The following is a 19842-nucleotide window of genomic DNA, read 5'->3' as shown; positions in this document are numbered from 1 at the left end:
TACTGTATAATGTTTACAAAAGTGAAATCAGCAGAGGCGGAGATTTTAAACATCTGTCAACATCTTCTATCCATAATCATTCATTCATTTCTTTTCGGCTAAATCCCTTTATCAATCTGGGGTTGCCACAGTGGAATGAACCACCAACTTATCCAGCATATGTTTTACGCAGTGGCTGCCCTTCCAGCTGCTACCCAGCACTGGGAAACATCCATACACTCTCTTTCACACACATACAATAAGGACAATTTAGCTTACCCAATTCACCTGTATTGCATGTGTTTGGACTGTGGGGGAAACCGGAGCACCCGGAGGAAACCCACGCTAACATGGGGAGAACCCAGTCAGGGCTCGAACTAGCAACCTTCTTGCTGTCAGGCGACAGTGCTACTCACTGTGCCACCGCGCAACCTTCTATGTAATGTATTATCACATGCACTAAAAGCATCCTCTCCTGATACTGTCTGTGAACCCCCCACAAGCATCAATCCCCTCAATCAGCACAGCTATGCTCTACTAAATCCTCCACAAGCACCAAACCATCAACACAGCCACATTCTGCCCCAGCAAGTCAGTTTTAAACAAAAAAAAAAAAACAAAAAAAAAAAAACAAACTTTGTGTCTGTTTTGTGGCTGGCAGATGACAATAGCAGGGCTGTATCTTTTAGTATTATATAGAATACTTTTGTTCTGCCAGATCTCCCAGGCAGGTTTTATTTAGATTTATTTAGTTAATATTAGTTTTTGGAATTCTGTCCATTGGAAAGAAGTCCTTTCAGAAGAAGAACAGTTTTTCGAAGTATTTTTTATTTTTATTCTGTCTATTCAGTGTCCTTCAACAAGAACGGTGGTGGTGGGGTTTATAATATTCACAATGGTATTTTATTAGTTGTTGGTTTAACCATAGATGAGATAATGGCTTCTATGTTATTTTCTTTTCAATGACATTTCTTGTCACATGTTCAAAAACAACAACCAATATTGCATACAGTATCTATAATTTATATAATGGGTATAATTAAACAATAATTTCACTATAACGTAAATTAGAAGTGTAATAGAAAAAATATATATTTTTGCGCCATTTTGAATTTTACTCGAATACAAATACAAATACTAATACTTTTCTCCCCTCAACAAATACAAATACAAATACCGGCTGCTCCGCACACCCTAAAATATATATATTAGTGCTGTCAATAAATTAAAAATATTAACTAATTAATTGCACTTTTTTTTGAAAATTAATCGCAATTAATCATATTTAAAAGACTGAAATTTGGAATTTTGGCATGTAAAATTAATGTAAACGCAAGACAAAAACTATTTAATTTCAAAATTAAATTGTTAATTGGAACATTTGTTTAACTTGTAACACTAATTTCTTCATGTAAACAACATACCCACAATAAACCATTAGGATCCTGGCTTGACAGCCATATTTATTACAGAAATAAAAACACAGGCATGTTAATGCCATTTGAATTTCAAAACAATAAATGCCAATAAAAAAAAAAATTATATTTCCAACTTGGATTCTAAGTGGACTGCAAAAAATTGCCAAAATACAGGCATTGCAGATATGGAAAATGGAAAATTATAATAACAGTAAAGTATTGAATACAAACAATTGCACTCATTGTAAAGTTGTATTGCTGTGAATTGAGAACATTAATTATAAAATAGAAACAATTTTATTCAGTCCTCTTACATTCAGTCAGTTACTACGACAGTCCAGTCTGTTGACATTATCGGGGGACAATGTGGCCCTTTTCTTTTGAATGATGTGAGCTGAGAGTGCAACACAATCTCAAGGCAAGTCCTAACGTTTTGATTTAGTGGCTACGGACGTTTATGTAGGTTTGTTGCTAAGACACAAGTACGCTCACGCGTGCACACACACACACACACACACACACAGCGTGCAGGAAAGGGCAGATTGAGCGACTCCCTTCAGATTTAACACGCATGATCGCGTTCATCAAATTTGCTTAAACTAAGCATTCTAAAGTATGGCTGTATTTCACAAGGATTCTGACAAAACAACGCGAAGCAGACGCTTGCGTGTAAGGGGGAAACACGTCAAACTTAATGACACATTTGAGGGCTCATGCAGAAAGGCAGATTTGATGATGTCTTTGACAGCTCGCGACATCATGTCACTTTCTGAGTACATTTACATAAGACACCAATACTCCGATTTTAATATGCTTAAGATAATACTCTTATTTAGAGTCTACCATGTAAGCAGCGATTTTTGATATTCTTAAAGGACCACCGAGTCACGAAATGCGGAGGTTTTTCTTTCCGTTCGCCATGCGGTATCAAATTCCGTTAAAAGAAAAAGTCGAAAGTTAAAAATAAAACACCTGAAATTGCATAAAACTCTGGAGAAAACTCTGCAGATCCTGGTGATGCGACATTAATTATTTTAAACTGAATCTTGCCTTCAAAAAGAGCTTCCTTTGGCCTCATCCATATGTTTTGCATGTTAAACAGATGTCGACCACAACACGTAATAAAAAAATTGCAACTGCGTTAATTATTTCAAATTAATCGCATGCGCATACTAATTTTTGACAGAGCTTATATATATATATATATATATATATATATATATATATATATATATATCAATCATCGTCTTCCTTCTTTTTTTGTCCTCGGCTGATCACATGCCTGGAACATGCAGATATATTTTTGGTAATGCTGTGCCCTTCAGATTCACTCGACATGAATCCAATCAAACATACCGCTGGAAGTACTGATGTTGACATTATGGTTTCAGAAATCACAGATGACCTATTGCCACCTCAGTATTTTATTGTCATGTTTTATGATCATATGCAGAAAAAACTGTATAGTTATTTTATTTTAATTTATATAATATTTTTATTTTTGTTTTGTTATTGAATCTAGTTTAGTATTTTATTAATTTGTAAACTATTTATTATGTTTGTGCTGAAGTCTTCAGGTCACATGATGTTTCAGAAATTAAATAATAAATACTCTTTAACAAATGATCAGTCACTTCCATCATGTTAGTCAGTCCTTGGAAGCCACTGATGTCTTATCTAACACACAAAGTCTAGTTTATTAAGTTTTGTCAACAACCTGATGATCTGAATAAAGTGTTTTAAATAAGACGTACAAAATGTTAATGGCAGTCCATATCCAGAACGGCAGTTGGGAACCACTAATATAAGTCTTAAGAAACGAAATTCAAGTAATTCAAGCTTAATTCAAGTAATAATTTGAAGGCACATGTAAAAAGTAGTGTTTTGACCAAATGAGAATGGAACACCATCATTGTAGCAATTAGGACAGCACAATTCTGGCTAAAATGATTATCAAGATTTTTTTTCTCAAGATTTTGTAGATGTAAAATAAAGGTTAATATGAGTAGGCTATTATCACTTTTATTTCTAAAACATATGGTAAAACTGAAATAATAATATTAGGCCTATGTGTAGTTCTGCTGGTTAAAATGCTAAATTTTGTATAGACTTGGAATGACTTTAAATACGTCTTAGTTGTTGACTTACAAGTGATGACATCAGAATATAATAATTCATAATTCTTAAGTTAAATTATTATGTTTGAGACATATGCTCGTCATTTGTCATTATCAGATTCTCGCTTGCATCATATTCAACATTATATAGGCTAGAGTAGTTATACTGACCCTGTAAACATTTATTTTTATGCACCACACTTTGTGTTTGTGATGAAAGAAAAATCATAATCGTAATCATAACCATCTATAATGTGATATGATCATTTAAATGATGTGCACGGTTTTGGTTTCACTTACGCTGCCGGGTGTGACTCACGTCATGGCTGCCGTCACTTTGAAGTCAGTTTGCAACAAACTATACATTATTTGCAACTTTATTACCTGTTATTCACAGCCTTTTCAGGTTCTGTTCACTAAAGCAGACATTGGCAAGAGGGTGCGCGTCCTCATGGTAGTAAACAAAAAGTGCGTGTGATTCACAGCTGACATGTGATTTCGCGGCTGCGAAAATGTCATTACATGACGACAGAAATTACATTTTACGTGAATTATACCTCATAAATACAGTATGTGACACTTTCAACACCAGTTGGAGGTGACCTTGTTGCTGAGCAACATTTATCAAACAATGTGAAGACTTGTGCGACTACCTTTCTCCTGACTGTGAAAATATAATTGGCTGTATCCTAAAAAAGTCGAATTAAGATTGTGTGTAGGGTCGAATCAAGTTCGCGATCATTTTTCTAATAATCGTGCTCGTGCAGCCCTAGCAGTAATGTTAATTGTCTTAGTCCCCTGTTGCCATTTCTGTATTTTATTATGGTATCTTTCAACTGCTTTTCATTTTTTTTTTTTTTTTTTTTTTACAGATGTACACAGTAAGTCAGGAAGGCACTTTATGTATATGGGAAAGTGACACTGATCTAGAAGGCTTACGAAAGGGCCCAAAATACGCTGAGAGAAAGGAAAAGGAGCAGAAAAAACTGAGAGTTTTAGAAATGGAGGAAGATGAAGCTAATGACATTGAGATTATGGGGGAGGATGAAGAGACCAGAGGAGATGTCATCAAAGGAAGTGCCGAAACACCTGAAGAAGTGGAAGGCATAAAAAATGTTCGTTATTTACAGAAAAGCAAGTGAGTATGTTTTGATTTATCCTAATCTCTTCAATCTATGGATCTGTTCTCAAGATTTGTTCACACCATGGTAAATATTTGCGGCAAAAATGTGCAACTTTCCTTTTTTATTATTTTTTTTTTATCAGGGCTTAATTTTTCCCAATTATTTAAAATGGAAAGTTTCTGAAGCCTGTTTGAAAAGATATTAGAATTTTCTAGGTCAGAGGTCCTCAGCCCTACTTCTGGCGACCCCTCTTTCAAAATTCAATCTACAACATTCTTCAACATACTTGTCTGTATATTTTTAAATTATACTGAAGAGTTTGATATAAATTTATATTAATGGCGCTTCAATACAACTAATAATATTCAGCAGAGGTAAAACCTGTGAACAAGATATGCTTAGAAAATGTGCCATGCGAGCAGTCACCTTTAATAGCCCGTTTCCACTGAGTGGTACAGTATGCTTTTATGGCTGTTTCCACTTTCAAAGGGTTCCTAAAAGTGAACCGTACCATACCACTTTTTGATCACCCTTTGCAATGGGTACCAACAGGCCCAAAGGGTACCATAAGGTGGATTTAGACAAAAAAAAACAGCAGCAAATGATGCTTCTGCAACCTAAAATGGAAACGAACTGCCATATTTAACTATTATCAACACCTTATGAATTCGGAAAGATGGAATTACTTTCTAAAAAGAGGTTACATGTGCTGCTGAAGATTAAAGAAACAGATGAGAGGTTTGCTCTGACTGTGGGCAACATTTCGTGTACGTATTTTTTGAACCCAAATAAGGTATTTTTTATTTTTTTTTGCTTAAAATAAAGATCACGATTCTCTCATGATTCTGTAGATGTAAAATAAAGGTATGGTAAAAACAAACATAAGGCAACATCGATAATAATATTGTGTGTAGGTCTACTGGTTTCTATAAATAATTCTATTCTACTTATAATAATTCTGATGTTGAATTATTATGTTTAAGATATGCTTGCAATTTGTCATATTAGACAATTTTATTCACAGGTAAAATTTATTTTTATTTTTAATACAGACATTTGCCATTATCAGATTATATTCAACAATATATAGGCTAGAGTAGTTATACTGAAACTAAACATTTATTTTCATGCACAACTGTGTGTTCGCTATAAAAGAAAAAAAATATCAAATGCTTGCCGTAATCATAACTCTAAAATGCGATATGATCATTTAAATGAAGTGCACACTTTCAGTTTCATTTTGACTGCTAAGTGCTGTTCATACTTCGCGCGGCTCCCAAACAATCACTCTGTGCCACAAACCGAATATTATTTACAACTGTATTACCTATTACTCGCAACATATGCAGGTTCTGATCACTTAAATAAACGCGCGCGCGTCTATCATTAAGTAGAAAGCGCGCACGCTCACGGTCAGCAGCTCACGTTACGTGTGATTTCCCAGCCGCGAAAACATCATTATATGAAGACAGAAATGACATTTTAAGGTGAATTATACCTTATAAATACAGTATGTGACTCATTCAACATCATTTGGAGGTGTCAATGTCACTGAGCAGCAACGTGTGTGAAACAATGAAAAGACTCGTGCAGCCGCCTTTTCTTCTCTTCTTAACTTGAAAATATGATTGGCGGAATCCTAGAAAAGCTGGATTAAGATCGTCTAGAGCGGTCGAATCGAGATTGCGATCTTTTAACGATTAATTGTGCAGCTCTATTCCTGAGCACCATCATCTCTCAGGATCTGAAGTGGGACATTCAAATAGATTATTGTAAAGAAAACCCAGTAGAGACTGTTCTTCCTTCGTCAGCTGAGGAAGTTCAACCTGCCACAGGAGCTGCTCGTACAGTTCTGCTCAGCTGTCATCCAATGCATCCTCTGCACTTCAATCACCGCCTGGTTCAGCGCAGTTGCCAAAAGTGATCTCCATAGGCTACAGCGAATAGTCCGGTCTGCTAAACAAATCACTGGCACCACCCTTCCTACACTATAAAAACTGTACTTTTCCAAAGTGAGAAAAAGAGCTCACAAAATCACTCTGGACACCTCGTACCCAGTACACTTCCTGTTTGAACTGTTACTGTGTGGTCGGCGCTACAGAGCACCAAGTACAAAAACAGCCTGACACAGAAAACGTTTCTTTCCTCAGGCCATCAACCTCATGAACAGTTAATATTCCCCTACTGCATTTGTAAACAGCACCTTATAACCTGTATACAACAAATCTGTACATACAATTCAACATCCAGATCTTTTTGACTAACTACATCTCTGTTTAATGTTTATTCATTTTCATACTTATTTCCTTGTTGTCACTTGTCACTTTATGCACCCTGAAAGCTTCTGTAGCCAAAACAAATTTCTTGTGTGTGAAGCACACATGGCAATAAAATTGATTCTGATAATTTTATCATGGAGCAAGAACAATCGCGATGAAGTGCAGAGGTTCCGAATGAATAGGCACACCACAGACATGTTGCTTCACATTAATATGTGCAAGCCGTGGTTTCTGTGTGGTCGTCACAACATACTGTTTCAGCTGTGCTGTTTCAATGATACAAATCATTCAGGCGAAAACTGAAAATGCACTTTTGGCCCTTTTTTTTTTTGGATCCACTTTTGGCCGAATATTAGATGCATCCATAATTATTTCCATATTATTCATAAGTTTTTGGAACAGAAAATTCAGACATTTTTTTGTACCAAATATCCCTGTTGGTGTGAACAAGCCATTAGACTGGTTATAAAACATGTTAAAATTATATTCAAATATATGTTTCTAATTTTGTATTTAAACAGATACTATTTTAACAAAGAAGGGGATTTCAACAAACTGACAGCTGCCGCCTTTCACAAGAGAACACACATACTTGTGACAGGGTTTGCATCTGGAGCTTTTCACCTGCATGAATTGCCAGGTTTTGACCTCATTCACTCACTCAGGTTTGCCCTACATTATAATTGAATACTGTATTTGTTAAATAACTGCAGTAGGGATGGTGTCCATTTTTAGATGTCAATTCAATTTGATTCTTTTATTGGGCATATTTAAATTATAATGCCCATCAAAGCATATCAAACTTTTATTTCAAAGTAGTTTTGCTGAATTTAAATAATTTCCTTAAATCTTCTCTGAATAAATGCAAGTAAACTTTCATTTTCATCAACTCCCTTGAGGAGGTATAAAGAGATTTTAGTTATTCATTGAAAGTATAGTTTTTTCATAAATCAGTCTTTGCTATTCAAACAGTTATTAAATGAAGCTCACAAACACAACTCAATGGAAATATATAATTCTTCATATGTAATAAATCATTTAAAAGAATTTTTTGCAAATATTATTTTTATCATGTTTACTTCGGTAAAAGAAAGGCACTGATATTTAATGAGTAATCAAAATTTTCAACATCAAAATAATAGGTTTTCACAAAGGATTTATATCCCAATTACAGGAGGGATTTTATTTGCAACCATGGAGATATGAGATGTACGCTCCACTACCAACAAAGCAACCTTTTCTATTAGGAGAGTCAAGCTTTAAATAGGAAAATTTTTGAAACTCTTTGGTCATTTTAAAGTGAGATCCTAATGGTCTAAACCAATTCAATGATAATAAGATAAGGCTTAACTGAAAATGCCCCTGCCAGAAACGGCTGATCTGAATGGTTAAAGGTGCAGTAGGAGATCTGGATTAATGCCAACCATAGCATAATAGCATTTGAAAATTTATAACACTACATCATGTCATTTTATAGTTAGAAAACTTTATAGTATAATTCCTAACTTAAAAACCTTTTTGAAATCCTCTATTACGTCTAGCTCATTTTCAGTAGTTTAGCAAGCAAAATTTGTCATAATATACAATATTTCATGCATGCAGATATTGCTGGTCATTGCTGACGTCTTTATGGAAACATAAGCTTTGTCCAACATAAGTGTAGTGCTTGGCACAGGCCAGTGGGGTGCAGGAATAATATTTATTTCTGCCAGTTCTCCCAAAGCTGGCATTGGGGTAAAGTTGGTTTTATATTCACACATTACTATTTTCTCCTAATAATATAATTTTAGAAAAGTATTGTTTGCAAAATTTAAATGGGTAAATTGTATTAGCAGCCAACAGCTATTTAAAAAAGTACACCATTTTTCAGAGTCAATTAAATAGTTTTAATGTTGTTTTTAAGTCATACTTGCATACTATTTCAGACCGAATATTTAAAGTGGTAAAGAACATAGGAAGTGTGTCAGAAGTGATCACTGTTCAAAAAAGAACAAATGTGCAAATATAAAACCAACTGTACCTCTGTAAATCAGGCTTGTTATTTACTTGTGTTTTGTTTTCAACTAAATAAAAAAAAATTTAAAAAGTTCTATAACAGAAATACCTTGTCATCTTTTTACATTTAGGACAACAAGTGACACTATTGTTTTGGCTGCTCACTGCTCCTCACAGAGCTTGTTTAAAGAGCCTTTTATCTTGTTTTACACTTAAACAAATAAATGAAGGCTTAGGTCTTTTTAGCTGACTATATTTTAATTAAATTAAATTATCGTTGACATAAAAGGTACCTTATGAAATTCTTTTGCAAGATGTTTTCAGTAGTTGAACGACACTTTCATGCATATTGCCCATTTGTAAAAGAACAATCTACATAAGCGTTGCATAACTAAAATAGTTTAAAAACATTCATACCTTTCAAAAAAAAAAACTTCTTTCATGGCATCATCCTTCAGACCGCATAGCTGATATGTAATAATAACATTATACATTAACTTAATAACAAATGTCAATACAAGACATCTACCTATATTTATTCACATGAACAATAATGTCTCAATCCTAAATACAAAATAAGAAGTATTTTGACGTCCATCTAAAAAAAACTGTAGATTTACTCTCTAAATATACATTTATGCCATTTAATATTTTGGTTTTTTATTCATTTGTGTTCTTGCTACCAATTAAAAATGATAAATATCTTAAATTTGAGCTGTAGACCTTTGGTTGAATTGACACAAATGACCCAGTTCTTATTTAATTAAGTCTCTTGACCTTTTGTTATTTGTTGCTATAATGCTGTGGCTGTATTTCTATGCTGTTTAATGAATATCATGTTTAGCATTTCAGATCAGAGGATTTCGGCCATTTCTCTGAATCCCACTGGTGACTGGATTAGCTTTGGCTGCTCAGGTGTTGATCTCAAAGTTTTTTTTCCCCTCAGAGTACTGTTTTATACTGTTTCTTAATTCTTTGCTTCTGTCCTGTGTTAGGTCTGGGCCAGCTGTTGGTTTGGGAATGGCAGAGCGAGTCCTATGTGTTTAAACAGCAAGGACACTTTAACAACATGAACTCTTTGGCTTATTCACCTGATGGTCAGTATCTTGCTACTGGAGGGGATGATGGCAAGGTGAGTCCTCTAACTCTAGGCTTTTATTAAGGAAATAAATAAATTTTTTTGATGCTTAGGGTGCACATTCTCACACTTAGTCAAGTTGCTTGGTTTCATGAAGAAACCAAGAAGAGTTTGATTCATGTGTTTTTTTTTCTTTTCCATACAAGTAGATGTCTCTACCGTATGTGTGTATTTGTGCATTTTTACTGATTTGGGTACACTTTCGCAGTATGTGGGACATTTAGAAAACATTGTTCACATAACTGATACAGACTGGTCTATGAAATCAAATGAACCTAGATGCATTGCAGACCAAAAATTCTAGTGTGGTTGTCCTCCCCAAGTAAAACGGTTGCTTTCCAGGTGAAGGTGTGGAACACCAACAGTGGTCTCTGTTTTGTGACATTCACCGAGCACTCCAGCGGTGTCACCGAAGTTGCCTTTACCTCCAGTGGTTTCGTGGTGGTCAGTGCCTCACTAGATGGCACTGTTAGAGCTTTTGACCTGCACAGGTATCTAACTAAAGCACCAAGCAGTATTTGCTTTTTGGGCTTAGGAATGTTGTTTTCCTGAAAAGGCAAAAAATAATCTTCAGTTGCTATTAATTGTTTTTTCAAATAATATGATTTTTGCTTTTAAGTGAACTAAATCAATAACTTGCTTGTCTCTAGGTTATTTATCTTACTTTTAGGTGTGGCATAACTTAAATATATCGGTGTGTGAATAAAAAAAAAAAACTAATGGCAATTTAAAATTTCCAGTGCATATCCTGCATGACCAAAGTTTTTTCTCAGGTACCGGAATTTCCGTACCATGACGTCACCACGACCCGCCCAGTTCTCCTCTCTGGCAGTGGACGGTAGTGGGGAATTGGTGTGTGCTGGTTCTCAGGACTCTTTTGAGATCTTTCTGTGGTCTATGCAGACTGGACGACTGTTAGAGGTCAGACCACTGAATTGGTGTTTTCTTTTCTTATCTGAAGAAAATGCATGTCAGTTTTATTTCCACACAGTTGTCAATTTATTTTTATAGAACATGGGGAAAATGGCTTACTAGAAATTATGAACTCTTTATATAGTTTGGGATGATATGTTTTAAAGGGCCATGAAACCCCCTCGTTTCAGCAGGGTGTTTTCACACCTCTACTTTGGAAAAAGTCAGAAAAGTGGGCGTGTTCAGCTTTGTTTAGGGGGGAGTGTCGGAGAAAGAAAAGAGGCTTGGTGTGGGAGTGTCTATTTGGCCGCGCTGAATTTCAGAGTCAAAACAACCACAGCGGACAAAGTGACTGTGTTTACATGGACATTTGTAGTCGAATTATTTGCCAAATTATTAAATGGTGGACTTTAACTGCAGTTTGGCTCTTTCATTCAGGGAATTCATACATGTCCCTCGCGACAAACGTGATATTTGATTCGAGGAACAGCTCTAAGCGTGTATTTTCATGCAATGTTTGATACCGCACGGCGAATGAGAGAAAAAAAACTCAGCATTTCCCGGAAACTTAGATGCACATGGCAGGTAGCGTCAGAAAGCCGCGTGTGTTATTCCGATCACAAAATCCTACACAAGGTTTGGTTGTAGTGCTAACTTGTTTGCACTCGGTGCAATAGTTTGTTTGATACGAATAAAATACGAACTGAATAAACAAAGAGCACTGGTTGCTCACTTACCAAATCTGTAGAGACAGGACAATCACCAGCAACTAGAGCGTCTTTATTAAGAGGAGACTACAAGCGAATCCGGATCTCAGCGTTTGCAGATGAGAACAGCTCTCAGGTAAACAATAATCCTCCTTAGACACGTAAGTTATTGTTGTCGAGCGTTGCGTACACTGTTAATCCACACGTGACGCCAGCTGCACTCTCACAGAGAGAAAATGAAAACAAAACTTAATGGCAGCAAACTCTAAAAGCAACACTTCACGCTTGTTTTGCCAACACAACGTGGCGTCTCTGTCGTATAAACACTATGACAGTAATGAATATTAATGAAGTTGCACAATAGAGCACGCTGATTGGTTTAAATCAAGCCTTACTCATGCATTAATGCATCACACTGTAAGACGTAATAAGACACACTCTGGCACAGAAGTCCAGTCTGCACGCTGGAATACAACGCTATTATGTCATGACCGTGACGCAGCTTCAATAATTAGTTTCAAACCGGAAGTACGAATTTGCTTGAAATAACGCAAAAACAACCAATTTACACTTTTTAGGGAAAAATAGGTGTCCTAATAGTGTTTTTAGCAGTGTGGGACACATATACGACTGTCAACAGCTCAAAAAATGTGTTTTGGTGTTTCGTGACCCTTTAATGATGCTCCGATTGATCGGCCGCCGATTACGATCGGCCGATTTTGGCTAAAAATAGCTTGATCAGCTAACCCCAAAAGCGCGGATCAAAAAAGCCGATGACCTGACGTAAATTACTCGCACAACTTTTTCACACTTGCATGCACGGCGCACGGATAAACACCAGCAGAGAGGAGCTTATCAGTTGCAACATGAGTTCCCCCGTCTTTTTCAAAGTGTCCAATAAAGACGTAAAGTTAGCCGTTTACAATGTATGTTGTGATAAAACCCCTTGAGCAAGCAACGGCATTTTAACAGCACTAACATGATTAGGCATCTTAGAACATGCCATACAACTAAATATGCCGCTTATGAGAATCCCTCAACCAGCCGACTGTGAGTGATGGAAGACGTAAACCATACAGCAGGGATAGTACCAAGGTGGAAAGACATCGCGTTCAGAATTATGAAACTAATTTGCCTCTATGAACAACCTGTGATTATATGGAGTGCAGACACCTGTCCAATGTCCCTGCTAAGCTTAACAGCACACTTTATTGACTCAAACTTCGAAAGACACAACATTGTGCTACACTGTCAAGCTTTCACGTGGTCACATTCTGCGGAGGCGTTAGTGAACGCATTTAGCAGCATATTTAAGTCTCGATGAGTAAAGAATTTCAAATTATAACTAAATATTAATAAGACCATAAAATCATAATGTAGTCAGAGTATACAGGCTAATGCTGGCATTATTCTTTTATTGTTCAGCTTCAATATCGCCTTATTGTAAAGAGAAGTGATAAAACAAATCCCACAGAGCCTTTATCTTTATTTCGTTATAGCTAAATACCCGTCATCATTTATCATTTATTTTAATTAATTTGCTAAGAAAGACTTTTATTTTTATTGGTGTGTTGGCCAATTTAAAGGCTAAGTGTATGTACCTAGGCCTATTTAGAGTGTTGAGTTGTTAAGATGTTGCAGAGGGCTTATTTTTTATTTTTTTTCTTCCAACTTGGCCTGTTGCCTATATTATGAATAAGTACTGTTAACGCATATAAACGACTCATTCATAAAAAAAAGACAAAAGAGCTGTGTGCATGTGCACATTTGAAAAATGTCAGGCTATAAACGGGTTTCGGGCTTTTTAAAAGCTGTCAATCAAAATCTACTTGACGGGTTCGAGACACCCAAAAGGCAAGTACTGTGGGTTATCCATAATGTGGTGAGGCACAATTTATTTAAATCTAACGAGAACATTAAATTGAGTAGCCTTTTCCAAAGAAATTATCACATTTTTGGGTCTTAAATGATATTTGTTGAGGTCTTAAAAAGTTTTAAAAAGCATTAAATTTTACTTTTAAAATGACACAAGAACCCTGTTTAAATACAACTCTCTTGATCTCTAAAGGGGAAAAAGGCCCAAAAGAAATTTGACTTTAAATTAATTTTAGCTGAGACGCAACTGCATTTTCACATTCATTTTTCAGTTAGGGATTAGGTCTGCGCGACTCCACCGAGCAAACACACCGAAAAAGCACTTAAGTACGTAACTTATTTATTTTACATTATCTTTGCACTCATTATTGTTTTCATTGCACTTTTATTATGTGTTTACTAATTCCTGTTGTTACTAACTCTCGCAAAGCACGGGAGGTATGCTGCAGGCGTAATCCTCACAACCTTCGTGCAATACAGATATCTGCTATTTCACAATTCTCTCTTTCCATGGGCCTCTGGAATTGTCAATCTGCTGTTAACAAGACAGATTTTATTACCTCCATAGCTACACATTCTGACAATATTCTCATGGCTCTAACTAAGACCTGGTTGAGACCGGAGGACACTGCTACACATGCAGCTCTTTCTGCTAATTTCTCTTTTTCCCCACACTCCTCATCAGACAGGGAGAGGGGGTGGGACAGGACTACTGATTTCCAAAGAATGGAAATTTACTCAGAGACTGTCCCTGGCAAAGATCAGCTCCTTTGAATTCCATGCAGTCACCATTGTCCACCCCTTCTACATAAATGTGGCTAACATCTACCACCCACCCGGTACATTAGGTCACTTCTGAGATAAACTGGATGTTCTTTTTTCATCATTTTCTGATTATGACACTCCCTTGTTGGTGCTAGGTGACTTCAACATCCACATTGAAAGACCACAAGCTACTGACTTCCTGACTCTGCTTGCCTCTTTTGACCTCAAAAGAGCACCTACTTCTGCTACTCACAAATCAGGTAATCAGCTGGACCTTATTTACACTCGACATTGCACCGTTGACCAAACACTAGTAACTCCACTATACACATCGGATCATTTCCTTCTGTCTCTCAAAATCCACATTACTCCAGAGCCGCCACACACTTAAACACTAGTTGCCTTTCGCAGAAACCTACACTCTCTCTCACCCAATAGACTATCTACCATTGTTTCAGACTCTCTTCCTCCTCCTTGCAAAATCTCTACACTTGATACGAACAGTGCCACTGACACTCTGCTCCACACTAGTATCATGTCTAGACAGACTTATGTCCTCTTACATACAGGCCAGCCCGTGCTAGTCCTGCTGCACCCTGGCTCTCTGATGTTCTCCCTCAAAACTTCGGGCTGCAGAAAGAATTTGGCGAAAAACTAAAAATCCTTCATACCTCATACCAAACACTTCTGTCATCTATTTCGACTGATGTTACTTCTGCAAAACAGACATACTTTTGTCAGAAAATCAACAATGCCACCAATCCTCACTTACTTTTTAAACATTTTCCTCCCTCCTCTATCCTCCTCCTCCACCCTCATCGTCCACACTTACTACTGATGACTTTGCTACTTTCTTTTGCATCAAAACTGCAAAAATCAGTGCTCAATTTACTGCACCTACAACAAACAGGCAAGATACACCACCATCACCACACACACTCATCTTTTTTTTTCAGCACGAGTTTGGTCACCTCTGACTCAGAGAGCTATCTACCCATACACCCACCTACACCCACCTGTCCGCTTGATCCCATTCCCACTTATCAATTGCAAGCCATTTCTCCTGCAGTCATACCAACACTGACTCACATAATTAACACATCTCTTGACTCTGGTTTATTCCCCACTTTATTTAAGAAGGCTAGGGTAACCCCACTGCTAAAGAAACCCAACCTGGATCAAACGCTACTTGAAAACTACAGACCAGTATCCCTGCTTCCATTCATGGCCAAGATTGTGGAGAAAGTTGTGTTCAATTAAGTCCTAAACTTTCTTACTCAAAACAACCTCAAGGACAACAAGCAATTTGGCTTTAAGAAAGGCCACTCAACTGAGACTGCCCTGCTCTCGGTCGTGGATGATCTCAGACTGGCTAAAGCAGACTCTAAATCATCAGTCCTCATCTTGCTGGATTTGTCAGCTGCTTGAGTCACTAGGCGTTGCAGGCACGATTATTTAGTGGTTCAGATCTTAGCTCTCTAACAGGTCATTCAGGGTGTCTTGGAGAGGTGTCCAACCTACAGCATCTAAACACTGGGGTACTACAGGGCTCTGTTCTTGGGCCACTACTCTTCTCCATCTACACAACATCTTTAGGATCAGTCATCCAGAAACATTTATTTTCCTACCACTTCTATGCTGATGATACCCAGCTATACCCTATTTTTCATCTTTATGATCCCTCGGTTACGGCTCGCATCTCAGCCTGCCTGTCAGACATTTCACACTGGATGAGAGATCATCTTCAGCATAACCTCACGAAAACAGAAATGCTTGAAGTTTCTGCCAACCCAACTCTACATCATAACTTTTTAATCCAGATGGATGGGGCAACCGTTACTGCATCCAAAATGGTGAAAAGCCTTGGAGTAACGATTGTTGACCAACTAAACTTCTCTGACCACATTTTTTGAACTGCTCGATTGTGCAGATTCGCACTCTATAACATCAGAAAGGTCTAACCATTCCTATCTGAATATGCAGCTCAATTCCTTGTTCAAGCTCTTGTTCTCTCCAGACTGGACTATTGCAACTCTCTACTAGCCAGATTTATATTCCCTCCAGAAACTTGCATTCTGTGAATGAACGTTGCCTAGTGGTTCCATCCCAAAGAGGGAAGAAATCACTTTTCCAAACTCTCGCGCTCAATCTGCCCAGTTGGTGGAATGAAATCCCTAACTGCATCCGAACGGCAGAGTCACTCGCTGTCTTCAAAAAACGACTAAAAACTCAACTATTTAGTCTCCACTTTCCTTACTAATCTCCAATTCCCTCTCTGGCTCCTCCACTAACTACCACAAAAAAAATGTGTAATGTTTTGCTTCTTACACCTTCTTTACATACCTGAAACTTGCCTATAGCTCTTATTCATTGTTGCTCTTGTAGTTGCGTAAATTGCTCCCTTGTCCTCATTTGTAAGTTGCTTTGGATAAAAGCATCTGCTAAATGACTAAATGTAAATATCGAGTAACCTAAAAAAATGTTTTGTTGGACACTGCAAAGTAGTCTACACTATAATTAATATTATAATTTATTATTTTCATTATTATTAAAAATAAACTATACAATTGATAAAACGCAAAACCCTTTTTAATGTTTGCTTTCATTTTGACATCGCTAACAGTTGCAATAAGAAACATCCCAGCAGCAGTCTTAAATTATGAGACTTAAAAATGCCTTTTGAGTCTAAAGATGATCAGCCTGCGAATCAAGTTTACAGTGTCATAAATGAAATGGGTATAATGCATGAGTAAAGGGGATTTGCCGCATCAACCTCTCAAATGCGATGCATGTAGGCTGAATAATATTCTTTAAAAAATATGCAATACAAAACTGAAATAAAACGGAAAGAAATAAGGAGTAAAATATAATTTAAACCACTGGTCTGGCGCTGATATTTTATTGTTTGTAGCGAGACGAAAGAAAAAAAAAAAAACAGATGAAAACTTGGCTGGGGAGACGGCAAGGATTATCTGTTATTCAGAAAAGATTGTAGACACGACATTGTGAAGGTGTTTATCATACAACGCAGTTTGTGTTTGTGATCATTAATAGTAATAATATTAATATTATTAACTCTTCTCTCTCTTTGTTTTAGGGTATGTTCTTGTCAACGCAATAGATTTATTGCATGTATGAATCAGATTATGAAGAATGATTAAGACAAAGAGCATACATTTTTTATTACATCCTTTTCGCAAGTTATTTATCTATTTATTTAAGTGGAGAGAACATTAATCACTGGAAAAAATTTTCCTCCCGTACAACCAAGAAATAAAGTAGCATACCTAAGATAATTTACCTTTTATGTAAAAATTAAGGAATAACTTATAACTTAATTAAATATTCATCAAAACATCCGTATAAACCTACGCGTTAATTTTGAACTTTTGTTAATAAAACAACACAATACTGCTTATAAATATTGTAGTTTAATATTAAATAACTTTAACTGACCGTATAATAATAATTAAGCTTTACATTTTTAAGAACTTTACAAATAGCCTAAATGGCACTTTATTAATCGGGAATAGTATAAATAGTAATAATTATAAGAAGTACAAAAATATTAGCTTGCTAGTTACAAAGTCAGATGTTTTAAAAAAAAACAGCGTTGGTTCTCTCCACCTTTTGTTTTCTATTCATATTTTAAATTCTTTGTCAGAAAAACGAACTTGTTGACTTTGTTCGTTTTATGTGAAGACCTAATTGGGATTATAATGTTTCCAGCAATACATGTTCAAACTGTGTGCTTGTAGCGCAAATGCACAGATACTGTTTCTTGCTTCTGTCCTGCTGCCCGCATTTCTCGGAAAGCAGGTTTCTCTACACTGCGAAGCGGCGCGTTCTTAACTTACCAAATATGTTGCTCCATTTCTCATCAATGTCTTCTATTTATCACTTTCTCTTTTGTATCTGGTCATTTCTGGAAATGCCTCTGTGATATCTGACTGACTAGCTGGGCTTTTGCGTTTATAAGACAGGAGTTAATTATAGGCTGATTTTTTTCCCTCACTGCCATCAATCGCCACTAGCTTGCATGGTTCGGGACCTGTGGAGCTGCGCATCGATGGATTTGCTCTTAAATGTTTGGACTCTAAGCAGTGAATATTAAACCACAATTTAACACTTTAAAAAAAACCTACAAAAAGCTTAATTAAATAATTGATTCACCTGTCTCGGTCAGCATGAATCCAAGATATTCCCAGATGTAAGATTTCGTTTTCTAACAAGATTCATGGTTGAACTTGCTGAATTGCGCCTAATGTTATATTCTAACAGAAATGTAGCCTAATACTTGGCAACATAACGGTAATTTGTGTTTTAAAGTGCGTGACGTCACATACTACAGCCGGTGGCAATGGACCTAATGGCAACTGACCACCGCGGTCACACGGTTGTCATGGTGACTGTCACAGCCCTAATTGAATGGCCATTCCCCTGCCATTCTGTGATTGGCAGTGATCTGCAATCGGCAGATCATGATTTCGGCGATCGGTAATCGGTGATTGGCCCAAAAAATGCTGATCGGAGCATCTCTATGTTTAAGTTCACTAGACATTTTTATTAGTTTTTTTTATGTACTTTTATAACACTGTGTTATCTTACATTGGTTATTATTTTGCTAATTAATGTAATGATGGCCTTGAAATTGAACTTTTGGGTATATAATAGGAGTGTATAATGGCCTGTTTTAATTTGAGTTTCTAGCCTTTTGTATTTCTACTAACACTTTAGTCTAGTTGAGTTTGTCAATAAAATCTCTCAGTATTCCCATCATGGCAAATGTTATGCGCGTATCTTAGCAAACAACATATTACTAACCTTATAAACCACACATTTAACTTTGAAAAAATTTTATCCATCAGATCCTGTAGACCTGTAAGTACAGTTTACTGATACAAGATCACAGTGTTCTAATTATTATGAATGAATTATTTTTTAAAGTTTAGGGAATCAAATGTGATCTATAATAAAATTCACATACACCTATTTCTTAGGACTGGTCCACCCAAATTGAAGAAAATCGTGTAGTCATGTATATGTAGTCACCGTGTAGTAGACACTGCATGTGCTGTGTGTCCGTGGACATGTAATGACAGAATTTACTGCAAACACATTGTTTAAAGAGTAAAAAGAAAAGCCTACAATAGTGGCATGTGGGTGTCTGTGCTCAGTGGAGTCGTGCTGCTTGAGTCGAATGTCTTTACTCTTATTGGTCTTCAGAAGAGGAGAATGGACACTGCTGATATCTAATTATTTATACTGCTAATTCCTATTCTAGTGAGGGGAGCTAGTCACCTCCTTTCCTAATTATCCAAATAAAGTCTTCTGCACGCATATCAAAACCTTCTAAATTTATTAATCCTTCCTCTGACTCAGTTTACACCCCTGACTAAAACTGCAAAGTGCAGATAACCTTGTAATTAACATTCAAAGACAATTTTACCCTAGAGAAAACAAATATATTCTTTAAGAAAAAAATGTATGAAAGCAAAACCAACAGATGCTTAATATAATAAAACACTTATGC

At 36.4% G+C, this 19842-nt stretch overlaps 1 protein-coding gene across 1 annotated transcript in view; it reads left to right on the top strand.

Moving 5' to 3' along the window:
• The window catches only part of pwp2h (PWP2 small subunit processome component), a 68204-nt gene that overhangs the window by 31459 nt on the left and 16903 nt on the right, over positions 1–19842 (top strand). The window contains 6 exon segments of the mRNA NM_213047.1: positions 4387–4652; positions 7439–7582; positions 9757–9827; positions 9908–10044; positions 10393–10541; positions 10824–10971. Of these exon segments, the coding sequence (NP_998212.1) occupies positions 4387–4652; positions 7439–7582; positions 9757–9827; positions 9908–10044; positions 10393–10541; positions 10824–10971 (915 nt within the window).

This window comes from Danio rerio, chromosome 1 (assembly GCF_049306965.1).
Source record: "Danio rerio strain Tuebingen ecotype United States chromosome 1, GRCz12tu, whole genome shotgun sequence".
Classification (NCBI taxonomy): domain Eukaryota; kingdom Metazoa; phylum Chordata; class Actinopteri; order Cypriniformes; family Danionidae; genus Danio; species Danio rerio.
Note: the sequence above shows the minus strand (reverse complement) of the source record. Positions and strands in the feature narration are given on the sequence as shown.